The 15,895-nt window shown below is 39.4% G+C and overlaps 1 protein-coding gene across 13 annotated transcripts in view; it reads left to right on the forward strand.

Annotated features, from left to right (window-relative positions):
* The window catches only part of FREM1 (FRAS1 related extracellular matrix 1), a 191,757-nt gene that overhangs the window by 138,632 nt on the left and 37,230 nt on the right, over positions 1–15,895 (forward strand). For 6 of the 13 annotated variants that reach the window (XM_032300158.1, XM_032300156.1, XM_032300157.1 and 3 more), the window contains 2 exons: positions 5,283–5,547; positions 13,778–14,192. In XM_032300158.1, the coding sequence (XP_032156049.1) occupies positions 5,283–5,547; positions 13,778–14,192 (680 nt within the window). Of the gene's footprint in view, positions 1–7; positions 451–5,282; positions 5,548–13,724; positions 14,193–15,895 lie in introns of those variants that run through there. The other 7 variants (XM_032300162.1, XM_032300163.1, XM_032300168.1 and 4 more) reach the window with 7 other exon arrangements.

Below are 15,895 nucleotides of genomic sequence, written 5' to 3' on the forward strand. Positions count from 1 at the left end.
TATTTAGATCCTTTGGCTTCTCACATGCTTGGCTGGAACCTATGAGGTTCACAGGAGTAGCCAATCCATTTGTTATTTTCATTATTTCAAAAAGTGTATTGGAAATTCAGCATTGCACACAATATGGTTATACAGGCTACTTTAACTGTTAGGAGTTTTAGCTTTAAGTAAAATTTTACCAAATAGATGTGATAACTCTAGTTTTATCTTCTGGAAGTGATCTATCACTGGAAAATGGAGTTTCAAAGGAAAGTACTTCTAAGTGGTAATAATAAATGAAAAATAAATTTTAAAATTTAAAAATAATAAGGATAAACTTTGTCATTGGAAAGGCTGGAAGTCGTTGCTTCTTTCACTTTGAAAGTGCTAACACATGGTGGGATTGTAAATTAGTTCAACCATTGTGGAAGACAGTGTGGCAATTCCTCAAGGATCTAGAAATAGAAATTCCATTTGATCCAGCAATCCCATTACTGCTAGTGCTCGACTTACAACCACGGTCGGGACCACGGACCAGTCGTAACACAATTTGGTCGTAAGTTGAGTAGGCTATATGTACAGTTGAAATGGTGCACGTGGAGATGGTAGTGCTGCCGGAAGCTGGTCCACACTGTCGTACGCCCAGGTGGGCAATGTTTGCTCTGCCAGACACAGAGCAGTCGTGGCCAGTGATTGTGGTCGTAAAGTCGAATGGTCGTAAGTTGCATAGGTGGTAAGTTGATCAATACCTGTACTGGGTATATACCCAAAGGATTATAAATCATTCTATTATAAAGACACATGCACGTGTATGTTTATTGCGGCACTGTTCTCAATAGCAAAGACTTGGAACCAACCCAAATGTCCATCAATGATAGACTGCATTAAGAAAATGTGGCACATATACACCATGGAATACTATGCAGCCATAAAAAAGGATGAATTCATGTCCTTTGCAAGGACATGGATGAAGCTGGAAACCATCATTCTCAGCAAACTGACACAAGAACAGAAAACCAAATATCGCATGTTCTCACTCAAAAGTGGATGTTGAACAATGAGAACACACAGACAGAGAGAGGGGAGCATCATACACCAGGGCTTGGGGTATGGGGGACTAGGGGAGGACTAGCAGAGGGTGGGGGGATTGGGAAGTGATAGCATTAGGAGAAATACCTAATGAGGATGACGGGGCTATGGACGCAGCAAACCACCACCATAGCACATGTATACCTATGCAACAAACCTGCACGATCTGCCCATGTACCCCAGAGCTTAAAGTATAATAATAATAATAATAATAATAGAAAGTACTAACACATACACTTTAGGAACAAGGAAAAACACCATAAGATAAGCTTCTCATGAATTAATTAAGCAGAATCCGCTGTATAAATGGTGAATGTGGGAGAGTTAAATGGTGGATGGAGGAGAGTTTTTAAAAAAAAACTCAGCAAGGGAGAGTATAAGCCCTTGATATCCAACTGTCACTACCCGTAAGTTTGCTTCAGCTTATGCGAGGGGGGGTGAGGATCATATCTTATTTATCTGTGTTATCCCAGGATCTATATATTCCCAGGCTGAAGCATCATCTTAGATCCTCAGTACATGCTTGATTGACTGAATGCTTCCCTTTTTTTGTGTTGGCTGCCAGGAAGCTCAGAGATAAATTAAATGCTTAAGTGCAGTAAAAAAAATTATGTGTGGCAGAATTATAATTGTCCTAGACTTTTAAAAAAGTGAGTCAGTTTGATTCGTTTTGAGATGTTTACTCTGAGCTGTGTAATAATATATTTTATTTGCTTATTTCCTGGTTGTAAAATGTGTTCCTTAAAGAAGTCTAATAAATGATTTCAGATAAGCTAGATGTTACTGTACACATTTATCTCTCCCTGCAAAACAACTATGTTCATCATAAATGTATGTCCAGGCAAAATATGGTACAAGTAATATATTAGGGCAGACAACTGATGTATTCTCATTGGCTAAGCGCAACACAGTTTTACAGTGATATGGGAGAACCTGTTCTACATAGTCATCTGGGGACTCTTTATATCTACACGTTCCCTTATTCTGAAGGTGTTCCAGTCATGCAGGAAGTGAGATATGGAAGAAAATTAGGGGACGTCATGCCCTAGGTGTAAAGTTTGTATACCTCTCATATACATTCTAGTGGCTGAATCACAGTCATATGCCACTTTAAGAGAGGCCAGGCGATAGAAACTTTAGCTTTGCACCCAGGAAGAAAGAAAATAAGGTTGGCCAGTGCATTGCCAGACTCTGCCGCATTTGACATGTGATTATTTTCTAAAAGGATTTTTGAAAACTTATACAAAGTAGACTCATTAACCTGTAAACATTTTCAGTTCAAAGTTTTTTCTCTTTGTGTCTTCTTACAAAATGGTGTTTTATCACTACTTTTTTTTAACATGTTTTTTTTCAGGTTGCTACATAACTTTGTAGCCGTAATTGTTTATCTCTAAACAAGACTATACTGAATAGTTGATTTAAGCATAACCTTAAAATTGAGCATTTGAGTGTTTCCATTTGAGAGCTATTATTTATAACATTAAGCTTCCCAATTGCTGGGTCTTCTGATTTGCACAGTGGCACAAATGATGTTGAGATCTTTCAGAGAAGTTTAGGAGGACATTGTCTATAGTTGACTCCAACCTATACTCTGCCCTTAACAGTGCTGAAAAATTGCATCACGGCAAGAGCCAGTTGCTCTTCCTCCCTTCAGATCTATTTCCTGCTCCTGGTGAAATGTCTTGTGGGTGCTTTTTGTTTCCCCCGCCTAGTTCATTCTTCTTACTTCCTTAACGTGTTCATCTTGCTTCTCTCTGTAGCATCTGTGGCTAAGGTTTTGGTTTAAATTTAGAATGGTCTTTGATTCTATGTAGGATTGAAGTTGCATAGCATTTTGAGAAAAAAGCATAGTGTACGAAAAGACTCAATTTAGTCATCTGAAACAGCATTTCCCAGTCATGGCCCTATTGACATTTTGGGATAGAGCATTCTTTGTTGCACGGGACTCCCTTGTGCATTGTAAAATGTTTAGCAACATCCCAGACCTCTGACCTCTAGAAGCCATTAGCAACTCCCAGTTATGACAACCAAAAATGTCTCCAGACATTGCCAAATGTCCCCTGGGGAGCAAAATTCCCTGTCATTGAGAACCACTGGTTAAAATTATACCACCTTGATGGTTTATTTTTATTTCTTATTTCCTCAGGAGACTGAATATCTTAAAAAAATTTTTTTGGCCACTTGTATTTTTAAATTCAGAAATGGCTTTGTATTTACATCATGTGTTTTTCTTTTTGGAATATTCATCCTTTTAATATTAGTTCATAAGAACTCCCTAGATATTAAAGACAGGGAACAAAATAATGCGATGTGAAGAACTGGATTCAGATGGCTTGAATGCAAATTCTCACTCAGTCTTTTATTAATTGTGTAACACAAGCCAGTTTGTTAGCATTTCTATACCTTAGTTTCCCCATTTATAATCTGGGGATATGAGAATACCATATCTCACAAGATTGGTGTGAAGGTGTAAGGGCCCTTAGTTCTGTACCTGACACAGAGTGGAAGCTCTATATGATCATTTTTTAATGGACCTCAGGTGAACAAAATTGAATTATAATCCCTAGTTTGTGAAACTGTATCATTCATCCATGTGTGACCCACTTCTACCTTCATCAGTCATACGTTAAAAAAAAAGTGATGAAATATGCATAACATAAAATATACCGTCTTAGCCATTTTTAAGTGTACCAGTTCATAGTGTTAAATATATGCATGTTGTCTATACAGTCTCCAGATTTTTATCTTTTTGGGGTTGGATGTTGCTCTGTCACTCAGGCTGGAGTGCAGTGGCACAGTCTCAGCTCACTGCAATCTCAGCCTCCCAGGTTCAAGCGGTTCTCCCACCTCAGCCCCCCAAGTAGCTGGGACTACAGGTGCACACCACCATGCCCAGCTAATTTTTGTATTTTTAGTAGAGATGGGGTTTCACCATGTTGGCCAGGATGGTCTCTTGACTTCATGATGTTCCTGCCTCGGCCTCCCAAAGTGCTGGGAGTACAGGCGTATGCCAATGTGCCCGGCCCCAGAATTTTTTCATCTCAGAAAATGAAAAGTCTATATCCATTAAATAATGACTCCCCATTTTTCTCTCCTTGGAAACCATTGTTCTATGTTCTGTTTCTATGAGTTTACTCTAAGTACTTCACATAAGTGGAATCATATAGTATATATCTTTTCATGACTAGCTTATTTCACTTAGCATAATGTCCCCATGTTTCAAACACGTTGTAGCATGTGCCAGGACTCCCTTTTTAAGGCCAAATGATATTACATTGTATGTGTATATCACATTTTGTTTATCCACTCATCGTTGAGAGGCACTTGGGTTGCTTGCATCTCTTGGCTATTGTGAATAATCCTGCTATGAATATGGTTGTATAAATATACATTTAAAAGTACCTTATGAACATTTGTGCAACTACCACACAATTGAAGGACTGGAATATTAATAATAGACATCTTCCTATAGTCTCCAGAAAAAAATACCGTCCTAAATTTTGTATTATTTTCTTACTATTGTTTATCATTTTCTTGGCTTCCTCATATAACTAATGAATGTTAATAAACTACATCTGTCTTGTTCCATGAAGCTGTAGTTCATTCATTTTGCTACTGCATGAAATTCAGTTGTGTGAACAGAACACAGTTTGTGTATACTTTCACTTTTTGAAAAGGCATTTGGGTTGTGTGTAATGTTTTCAATTACAGACAGTGCTGCAGTGACCACTTGGGTGCATGTCTCCAGGGTAGCAGGTCAAATGTTTCTTTCAGGTACACAGCTGGGATGGAATTGCTGGGTCAAGGCATACATGAACATTCAACTTTTTACAAAATAATGCCACATCTTGTACCAATTTACACTCTTTCCTAAATTGTATGCAAGATTCTCTTGATCTATGTCTTCTTCAACACTTTGTACAGTCAGGCTTCTACATCCTTGACAATCAAAAAGTTATGAGATGACAGTTTATCATATTTCTGTAATTACTAATGAGATTGAGCATTTAAAATTATCTTTACTGGCCATCTGAATTTCTTTTGTAAAATATCTGCTCAAGTCTCTTGGTTAATTATTTTTATCCATAATAGTTACATAAACCTTTCTATGTCATATTAGTTTTGATTTTTGTACAGTTTTGGCCTGTCTTCTGCCTTTGCCTCAGACATATTTTTTAATATCGTTCTTGGCTGTCACCTCTTATGTCATGTAGGTGATATTCTCATCTTTACAAAACCACTTGTGGTGTCTAAAGGTGACAGAGGTTTCTTAACGACCACCACTCTCCTGGCTGTGGATGGGACAGACAAGCCTGAGGAACTGCAATATGTCATCACCTCCCCTCCACGGTATGGCCAGGTCGAATATGTCCGCTATCCTGGAGTTCCCATTACAAGCTTCAGCCAAATGGATATAGCGGGGCAGACAGTTTGCTACGTACACAAGAGCAAGGTGACTGTCTCCAGTGACAGATTCAGGTGAGCCCCATGGAGACTTCTCAAACCGCTTCTTTGGATTAATACTTACAGAAAAGGAGATCTGTTAATGTGCTTCACTATAGTAACCATTTTACAAAATACGTGTATCTTATAACATCATGTTGTATACCTTAAATATATAGAATGAAATTTATTTTTTTAAAAAAACGAAAGAAAAGGAGAAAAAAATGAGTCATTTCAGCTCTGGTGCAGCTATGTTTTTCTTTTATTGCCTTGCCATATGTAAGGTGAAGCCACGCAGTTAAAATGACAGCAGTAAAGCAAGAAATTATGGCCTTTTATCAAAAAATAAACACAGTAAACATTCTAATGCAAGTACTGCTATGAGGAGAGATGTGAAGAGCTGAGGCTCCCAGCTAAAGATGGACCTGGAAAAGTAATTTCCCTCTTTTGGGAGTATGTTTTTCTGTCTGACGAAAAGCATTTATTAGTAAACATTTGGCATAAGCAGGCACTGCCTTTTGACACAATGTGTTCTGGTAACTATATCATAAATCATGTTGTCATAAAGTAGATCATATTTTCCCATAGAAACAATGTGATAATTGGGGGCTGTGCACCTGTTCTAGAATTCTGTATCAAATAAATCATTGGAATGAATAACAATCTTGTGAAAAGGCAAAGATAAAACATTGATGAAAATCTACATTCATTTAAAATATGGAAATTTGTTTCAAGTCACATAAAGCAAGAGCAACTCTGGAAGATCTATAATCTCACAGCTCTCAAAGCTGGCTGAACCTGAGGTCCTGGAGAGAAACACAGGTCACAACGCCGGGCATCAGGACTGGGAAACGTTGGACTTTGAGGGAACCATTGTACACAATCCAGTTTTGAGTTTTGTCATTTCAGAAGGAGGCCCTGAGAGCATTGGTTTGTTTATTGTACATCCACACTTTTGGCTCCTGGTACAATTTTCACCATGACACAATACAGTCTTCTAAAGAGCACTATAAAATGACATGAATGGAGCATATTCCTCTATTATTCAGTGGGTTCCCCTAAACTATCACATATCACTGACACACCCATGTTCAGATATCACTGTCCTCTATCTCACTTTTACCTATCTAAATTCAATATATCTGCTCTGACAAACACTGGTTAAATGTCAGGAAAGAGGATGCTGCTCACCTTTTTAGCTTTAAAATGATTTTTGAAAGCTGATTTGGATAATCCAACAAAATGAACAATCCCAGAAAGCTGGAATTAATACCTTATATTTTTTCTCTTGATAAATGTCCCTTAACAAGCAGGTAATCATTTAATTGACCATCATCTTAACTAGTTCAGTCCTTGAGTGTTGCTAGGCATTCACTAAAAAGGGAGATGTGGGGGTTCCTTTTCAAGCCAGCTCTTTTGTTTGAAAGGTGGAATAGCAAAGTTAAGATACAGGCTTGGGGGCAAGAACTGCCTGAGTGACTCACAACTCTGTGACCTTCATCAGGTTACACAACCTCCTGTGCTCTTGTTTCCTCTTCTGTGAAATGGATTGATGCTCACAGTACCTGCCTCACAAGGTTGTGGGAAGTTTCTATGAGCTTATGCACGTAGAGCTTTAGTAGAACAACACCTCACACATAGGAAGAACTAAATAAGTGTTAGCTACTATTATTGTTGTCGTTGTTGTCATTATACCCTTGCCTTGACTACCTTCTTACTTCCAGTAGTTACAACCGCAAGCATGATCTTGAAGGAGGAAAGGAGTTACGAAGAGGAGCAATGATTGTTCTTTTTTTCCTGTTTGCTAAGGGAAGCTGGGTGCTTCTTGGCTTAATACATTTGTATCAGATCCAGGGCTTTTAATTTTACACTCATCTCTGGAACTTCTAGCTTCTTTCCTTTCCTGCTTCCCTCTGTCAATGCCCACAGGACAGTCTGCTGAAGACATTAGTAACTGTCTTGAAGAAACCAGTGACCTTGTTGGAGAACACAGGAATGAATGCATAAAGATGTTGAGAAATGAAGGTTAGGTATTAATTGAGTGGTGAGAATGAAGAACAAAACCTCCACATGTAAGGACTGGCGATACTGTAAAAATTTCCTAATTCACGTCCAGAGAAAGTGATATTATATGGCATTTTAGAAATAATTTATCCCAGGAATTTCTACATTTTTAGATCCCTAGAGAATTGCTAGAGAGAACTACAAAATACGAATTATTGGGCCTTGCCCAGAGAAGCAACTTTGTTAGGTCCAGTCTCAGGCCCAGAAATCTGTGTTGTTGAAAGGTACCTTCAGGTAATTCTGATGGAATCAGGACTAGTCATCAATGGTCTGGTCCAGTCTGTTGTTCTGAATATGTTCTGAGGAACCTCAAGAATTTATGGAAGTTGAGGCTTCATGTGGTGGCTCACGCCTGTAATCCCAGCACTTTGGGAGGCCAAGGTGGGTGGATCATCTGAGGTCAGGAGTTCGAGACCAGCCTGGCCAACATAGTGAAACCCTCTCTCTACTAAAAATACAAAAAATTAGCCAGGAGTGGTTGTGGGCACCTGTAATTCCAGCTACTCAGGAGGCTGAGGCATGAAAATCATTTAAACCCAGGAGGCAGAAGTTGCAGTGAGCCAAGATCATGCCACTGCACTCCAGCCTGGGTGACAGAGCAAAACTCCATCACAAAAAAATAAAAAGAAAGAATTAAGAATTTATGGAAGCCTTTTAGGGCCTCCCAGAGATAAAATGAAGAGCTGAATTGAGGTTCTAGGGCCTTCAGCCCAATGTACTAATGGAACGTAGGTGTGCGTTTTATGTGTGAGCATGTGTGGATGTTAATGCTTTGTTTACTAGTTTGTTTTGCACGTTGGGCTTCCTGGCAAGGTGTTCCTTTAGCAAAAAGGCTGTGATGCCTTAGCAGGTTGGTATTAATATGTTTCTAACAACTCTTCATATTTACTATTTTCCTTTCCTAACAGAGAAAGTACAAACCACAGGCCCCAACCCATTGGGCAACAATATTTAGCAAGCATGAAAAATATTGTTTTCTTATATTTAGTTTAATAGTATTTATAGTGTTCAGTTTTTAGCAGTTAAAAAGTTTCCTCTAAATACACTGAGTTAAGTTAAAAATTGAATTGATAGAAAGCAAACTAGTAAATAATAAGTGTACACATAAGTACAGGCATATGGCAAAAATATGGTGGTGTTTCAATGACTCAAGATTAGGAAACAAGGCTTTAGGGAGAAAACAAATAACAAAGGCTGAAAAGTCTTGATTTGGTCCAATCCCTTATTTACATGTAGGAAAGTTAGCATTGCTTGAACACCTGCAATGCATCAGAGAATGTCTTGGACTCTTTCTTTGTATGGTATTTTTCTTAAGCCTTATGCCACCACCTTGCAAGAGATGCAATAGTGTTCCCATTTTACATATGAGAAAACCAAGGATCCAAGAGGCAAAGGAAGTCACCTACACTCACATAACTGAGTATCACTGCTGAATTTGGGGCTCAGAGCTCATTTCCAGGGGAAGGTTCTTTCCATTATACCTCATTGTACCAAAAATTTGTGGAGAATATGCATTTGTGCGAAGGAGCCTCCTCAATGTGTCATTCTGATATTTGGCCAGCAGTTTTACATATTTATAATGGAAGAGCCTAGCATCTGCCCAAGACCCAAATTTTAATCTTGTCATTTCACTAACCCAATCATGGACTGCTGTGTTGTTTGTCAAGTGGCGCTAAACCAAAGCTGAAAGCCTGTTTTAATGAAAGTGTGATCATAGTGCTTTTTAAAAATTAAATATATGCAACCAATCTAATCACCTAAATTTATGTTGCTTGCTGTCAAATTTGGCAAGGAATTTGGCTGAGTAGAAGAGATAAATTTTGTGGCAGAGGATTTTTCCCCCTTCCCTTTTTAATGTAAGCTATGGCAGCATTAATTAAATGGGGGAGTTTAATAGTCAGATTTTACCTTCTGCAAAAATATTTTGTGAATCATAAATTTCTCCTGCATTGTTTGGTGCTGCTGGCCTGGAAGAAAGATTTGGCAGCATGTTCTAGGACAGATGACACCGAGTGATTAGCAAGCTGACTTCAGCTGCTGGCAGCCGGGTACTAAAAGAACATGCTAATGTCCTCCATTTTGACATGCCGGCTGGACTTTTTTTTTTTCTGAGGAGCTGGCGCTATTTATGATTCCATTTTTATCTCTTAAATGCCATGACAGATGGCAGCTTCTTCAGCCAACTCTATTGCCAGGCAATGCAGAAAGCTTGAAAGCACCCTGGTAATGGTGAAATCAGACCAGGCAGGCACCCCAGACAAATCTGAGAGCCATTCCCCAAATTTCATGAGAACGGTGGTCATCTTGGCTGCATCTCTTCTTAGGGGGATGTATTAAGGGAAATTAAACAAAATGGACCCACAGAAGGAGCTGCTACCACCAACTTCTTCAACTCAGAATGGATACCAACATAGCAATGACTTTATGGTTTTAAACCTGGAGAATGTATTTGAAGGATTTGGGGGAGGGGGCATTTGGAAGAGCTCCTGATCGGTCAGCTTTTGCAGACGTGAACAGCACTGACCTTGTTTCACTTGTTCTGCTAGCTTTATTTCGACTGGGAACCCAACCATAACCATTCACTCTGTCTCTCTCTGATAATGTCTCTCTGCCTGTGAGTAGTTTGCACTGTTACTTGTGAAAATGGAATGATGTAGTTGATCCAGTCATGTTTAGAAATTGCATCCTTTTCACCCCTGGCTTATTAGCTTTAGGTCAGCACAGACAGCTGCCTTGGTGTCCCAGATGGGAGCAGCGGCCTCAGAAAACATATTTCTTACTCTTCTGTGGTCTGTGGCCTGCATGCCCTCACTCCCATCTGTCTGATGGCAGGCTGCCTGTTTCCAATGTGGGCAGATCGCCATCATCTGGCAGGGAGGGGTTTGAGATGGACAGCCTGGATCATAAGACAACTTTAGTGACCTCACAAAGGTCATGCACGCATCGAGTAGATGTGGCCATCCTAAGATGAGCTTTGAGGACCTTGTCAGGCATTTTTGCAATTCAGTCACCAGAGAGGAAAGTCAGAATTCAATATTCAAGATGGCCACCTCTGATGGAGTCCCTGGCACTCACTCGAGCTCGCGTTTGACTTTGTTGCTCTTGTTCCCATTTCTCCCCTGTTTTCTTCTTCCTTTTCGGCTATTGACATACTTTTAATAGTGCACAATGTCTATAGCTCTGCAATTAACGCTTATGCTAAAAATACACGTCCTTTGGCTTACATTTGCACTAACGTACCAATGGCTGGTTTAACACTCTCCACAGAGCACATTGATACAGGGATCTGGTAAGGAATAGAGAGCCAGTTTATTTGTGAAACAGGGTAGAATGAGAGGTGTGAAACATATTTCTGGAGGGGGAAAATGGGAAAAAGGGAACTTGGAGGCACTGAAGGAGCACCTAGCCTCCTACTTATTTTATCATGGGTCAGATGATAGGATCTAAAGGGAAAATGAAAAAGTATCAGAAAAACAATAGAATAAAGGTGTAATTCTGTGAAAGGCTCTGCCTGAGAAATAAAGCATAATTTTATACCTAAAATGTATACCAATGGACTTTTGAAACTGTGGAGGTGACTAAGTAAAAAGTTTGAAGAACAGACATATTTTTCTAGGTTCCTTTTTTTCTTTTTCCTTTTTTCTTTTTTAAAGATGGGGTTTTGCCATGTTGCCCAGGCTGGTCTCAAACTCCTGAGCTTAAGTGCTTCACACACCCCAGCCTCCCAGAGTGTCAGGACTACAGACGTGAGTCACTGCGCCTGATCTCTTTTTCTTTTCTCTTGCTTGCTTTCTTTTCTTAGTTTCTTTCTTTCTTTCTTTCTCCTTCCTTCCTTCCTTTTTTTTTTTTTTTCAGGATCTCTGTCTGTGTTGCCCAGGCTGGAGTGCAGTAGCACATTCATGGCTCACAGTAGCCTCGACCTCCCAGGATCAAGTGATCCTCCCACCGCAGCCTCCCTAGTAGCTGGGGCTACAGGCATGCACCATCACACCCAGCTAAATTTTGTGGTTTTTTTTTTTATAGAGAGAGGGTTTTGCCATGTTACCCAGGCTGGTCTTGAACTCCTGGACTCAAGCCATCTGCCCGCCTCAGCCTGCCAAGGTGCTGGGTTTATAGGCGTGAGCCACTGCACCGGCCTCTTTTTAAAATAAATAATTGATTTTATAAACACCTCATGGTCCAGTGATGAAATTGCCCAATTTGCTAAAAATATACTTATCAAAGGTTTAGTTTTATCAAAGAAAAACTGACTGGTTTGTTTTAAGGAAACTATGTGATTTTGCTCAATCTGTAATTCTAAAGGTAGTTGAATACCTTTAGTCAAACTGTGAAAAATAATGCTGTGGGAGAAATAAATCAGGTTTCATTCTTTACAAGTCTAGCTGTGTGAAATGCCAAAATTTATTTGTTGTATTTCGCTTGGCAATTTTAACTTTTTGGACATAGATTTCTTTTTCTTTGTATCACATCAGACATATTTTCCTTGTTGGCAGTCTTATTAACTAGATAATTAGAAAACTAGAAAACTTCAGCCTAGCCTTCAAAGCAAAATCAGTACTTAGCCAAACTCATCTCTTTTTGCTTTTTGTCTAACTGCCCTCCCGAGTCCGGGGTCTCAGACAGGATGGTTGACTCGTTGCTCTCACACTACCTAATTGTAGGTCTCTTTATGCTCGAAAGGATCAATGCTGAAACCCTGAAGGACAAGACATCTTTCACAAAGGATAAAGAGATTGTTAGTCAAATCTGCCAGATATGTAAAATAATTACAAACTCCATACCTTCTCTAGTTAAAAAAGAACCTCCAAAGAAAATATATAATTTATATATGTACATAAAATTTATATCTAAAAATGTTATATATAATTGATATATCCTACAAAAACATTATTTTTAGAGATTTTTGTATCAGTGGAATAGAAGAGTATATCCTCCATGAATATTTCCAGCAACTATGGTACATGGAGAAAAGCTAGTAAGATACAGCTCTGTGATTATTTCTAAGTACATTTCTTTGGTGTCTAGTGAATTTGTCAGTCCCATTTGGTAGTAATGATTTCCTAACTTTTTGGAGTTTTAATATTGTGCCTTGTTTGCATAATTTCATGATACTCTTCATTCTTATTGAAATAAAAATTACGTATTGAAATGCTACAAAGATCATTTAAATCAGTGTTATTGTGAAATTGGCTTCAGTAGGTAGAATGTGATTTCATGATCAATGTAATCAGAAGCATAGTATACTATCACAAAACTAAGATTGTAAGAAAGATTTTGCTTATCTCAGATGTGTATCATTTCAGCTTTCCTTTTATAGTTTTGCAATGGTGTTCAGGCATCACAATTTTTTGGTGGTGGATTGCTAAACCAGCATTTATTTTAAACTCTGCAAGAGTAGAGGATGCAGGAATCAAAAGAACTGTGTTCTAGTCTCAGCTTCATCTCCTACCTGCCTTATGATCTTCCACCAACTTACTGAATCTTTCTTTGAAGCAGGGAAATAATCCTTATGTAGCGTAACTGTCACCTATCTTCTAGGGAACAAATGCAGAAGCTAATGTAAACTGTAAGAGATTAGGGCCTCCCATAAAATTTTAGAGTTGGTTGGTACTTTATTATCTTCTGGTTCATCTGCTTCATTTCTTCAGAGCAGTGAAAATGAGGCCTGGAAGGGAAGATGAGTTAGGTGAGTTTACATGTCTGAGAAATGTGATCTGCTGTTAGTTAAATTCAACCCATTCAGCACTTTATTTTATTGGCCTCCCAGTTATCAGACTTAGAACTTCAGTTTATTATACTCCCATGAAAAAAATACAATTGAGAAGTTATAAATAAATAAAGAGGGTATACTCTTCACATTCATATGATGAGTCTCATTGGATATGAAATTTTTATTTGGGTCAAGGAACCACATTAAGCACTCATGAGCCTGAGGAATATGATTGTCAGAATTTGCCTGTTCCATCACATAGGTCTGTCATTAGTGTTATTGGGAAAATAGTCTTGGGTGTAGAATGGTCCATTTATGTGTTACTCCAGTGACTGGTTTAATGATAGGTGTTCTTCTGCAAGATCTGCCCTTGATTTTTCATTTGAGTCACAACACGACATATCCTTTAGTAAAGGTGTGTATTATCATTTCATTCCAGTAGATGGTGACACAAGAATCCATGCTGAAGGCTACCTTGCCTCTCTTTGCCAGATTCATCATCAGCAATGGACTGCGGACCGAGCATGGGGTGTTTGAGATCACACTGGAGACTGTGGACAGAGCCCTGCCCGTGGTAACCAGGAACAAGGGGTTGAGACTGGTCCAAGGGGCCGTGGGCCTGCTTTCCCCTGACCTCCTTCAGCTGACTGACCCTGACACACCTGCAGAGAACCTCACCTTCCTCTTGGTTCAGCTTCCCCAGCATGGCCAGCTCTACCTGTGGGGGACAGGGCTGCTTCAACACAATTTCACCCAGCAGGATGTGGACAGCAGGAATGTGGCCTATCGGCACTCAGGAGGGGACTCACAGACTGACTGCTTTACTTTCATGGCCACAGACAGGACAAACCAAGGCTTTGTTGTGAATGGGAGAGTGTGGGAAGAACCTGTTTTATTCGCCATTCAGGTATGTATGAAAAACACAGTTCATTTGCCAGAGATGTGAAAACACTGACATCGAGAACTATTTTATTTATTTATTTATTTTTTGAGACAGAGTCTTGCTCTGTCACCCAGGCTGGAGTGCAGGAGTGTGATCTCGGCTCACTGCAACCTCCCCCTCCTGGGCTCAGCAATTCTCCTGCCTCAGCCTCCCGAGTAGCTAGGACTATAGTCATGCACCACCATGCTCAGCCAACTTTTTTGTATTTTTAATAGAGATGAGGTTTCACCATGTTGGTCAGGCTGGTCTTGAACTCCTGAACTCAAATAATCCACCTGCCTCGGCCTCCCAAAGTGCTGAGATTACAGATGGGAACTACCGTGCCTGGCCAAGAACTATTTTTTTTTAAATTTCCTTTCTTCTTTCATTCAAATACAGATTGTGCATCTACAGCACACACAGAATATTAATATGAATGAAAGAGCTGTGGTGCCCACATTTGTGCTAATAACTGACTGTGAGTGTTGATGGTTAGCACAGAAAGGAGCAAAAGCCATGGGCTTTGGAGTCAGACCCAGGTTTGATTTTCTGCTTTGCAATGCGTTAGCTGTGTGACCTTAAAGAGTTCTTTAACTCTTCTGGATCTACTTTCCCTTCTTTGAAAAACATGCCTACAGCATTGTGGTGAGAATTCAACAGGATTAGGTATCCAAAGCAGTAGCATATGGCCTGAAACATATTTGATGTTGAAACTTACGAGGCAGCATCTTTACACTATTACACATGTAATAATGATGAGGGTATTAATCGCAGCAATTGCAGCTTCTTTAGTGTTAACTGCAGGCTAGGCCCACTCCACATAAATCTCATTTGATTCTCATAAAATTCCTATGAAGCAAGTTTTATTATTGACGTTTTATAGATGAGGGTACAAGTTCAGGAGTTGAATAATTTGATCAAATACACACAAAGATCTCAAGTCTTTCTGATCCCAAATTCTATGTCCTTTCTATGGCACTACACTGCCACATTTGTTGACTATTACAAGGATTCCTGGAGGGCATAATGTGTTTTTCTTTTTTAAGTCAAAACACATCAAGTATATTCTGGCTCTCAAACCCTTGAATCGACTCTCCTTGGAAGTAATTCACCCTCTTCTACACACTCTCACCAAACACAAAATAGATAAAATTTGTCTTACTTTAGAATACTTTCTGACTAGTAATATAGTTACATTTTCCCTTGCTGAGATAAAGAAAGAGATAAAGAGAGAGAGAGAGAGAGATTTATTTTAGGGAATTGACTCATTGACTCATGTGATTGTAGGGCTTGACATGTCTAAAATACACAGGGCAGGTTGGCAGGCTACAAATTTTAGCAGGAGTTAACGTTGCAATCTTTAGCCCAAAGGCAGTCTGGAGGCAATGTTCCTTCCTTTTTGGGGGACCTCAATCTTTTCTCCTAAGGCCTACAATTGATTGGTTGAAGCCCACTTGCATTATGGAGGATAAGCTCTTTAACTAAAAATGTACTGATGTAAATGTTAATTCCATCTAAAACACACCGTGGGAAGTTCATACATAAAATGAAGCCTCCCAGACTCTGTGTATGGGACAAGTCTTGAGAGCATAGAGTGGGCGCTGGATGAGTCCTTGGCAGTTGGGTGGTCTAGAAAATGTGATGAAATGATGCGGCGCTGGGAGAAGAAAGAAGATATTGACATCATG

The sequence above is a fragment of the Sapajus apella genome, unplaced genomic scaffold, assembly GCF_009761245.1.
Source record: "Sapajus apella isolate SASKATOON/1434 unplaced genomic scaffold, GSC_monkey_1.0 scaffold42, whole genome shotgun sequence".
Taxonomy (NCBI): Eukaryota; Metazoa; Chordata; class Mammalia; order Primates; family Cebidae; genus Sapajus; species Sapajus apella.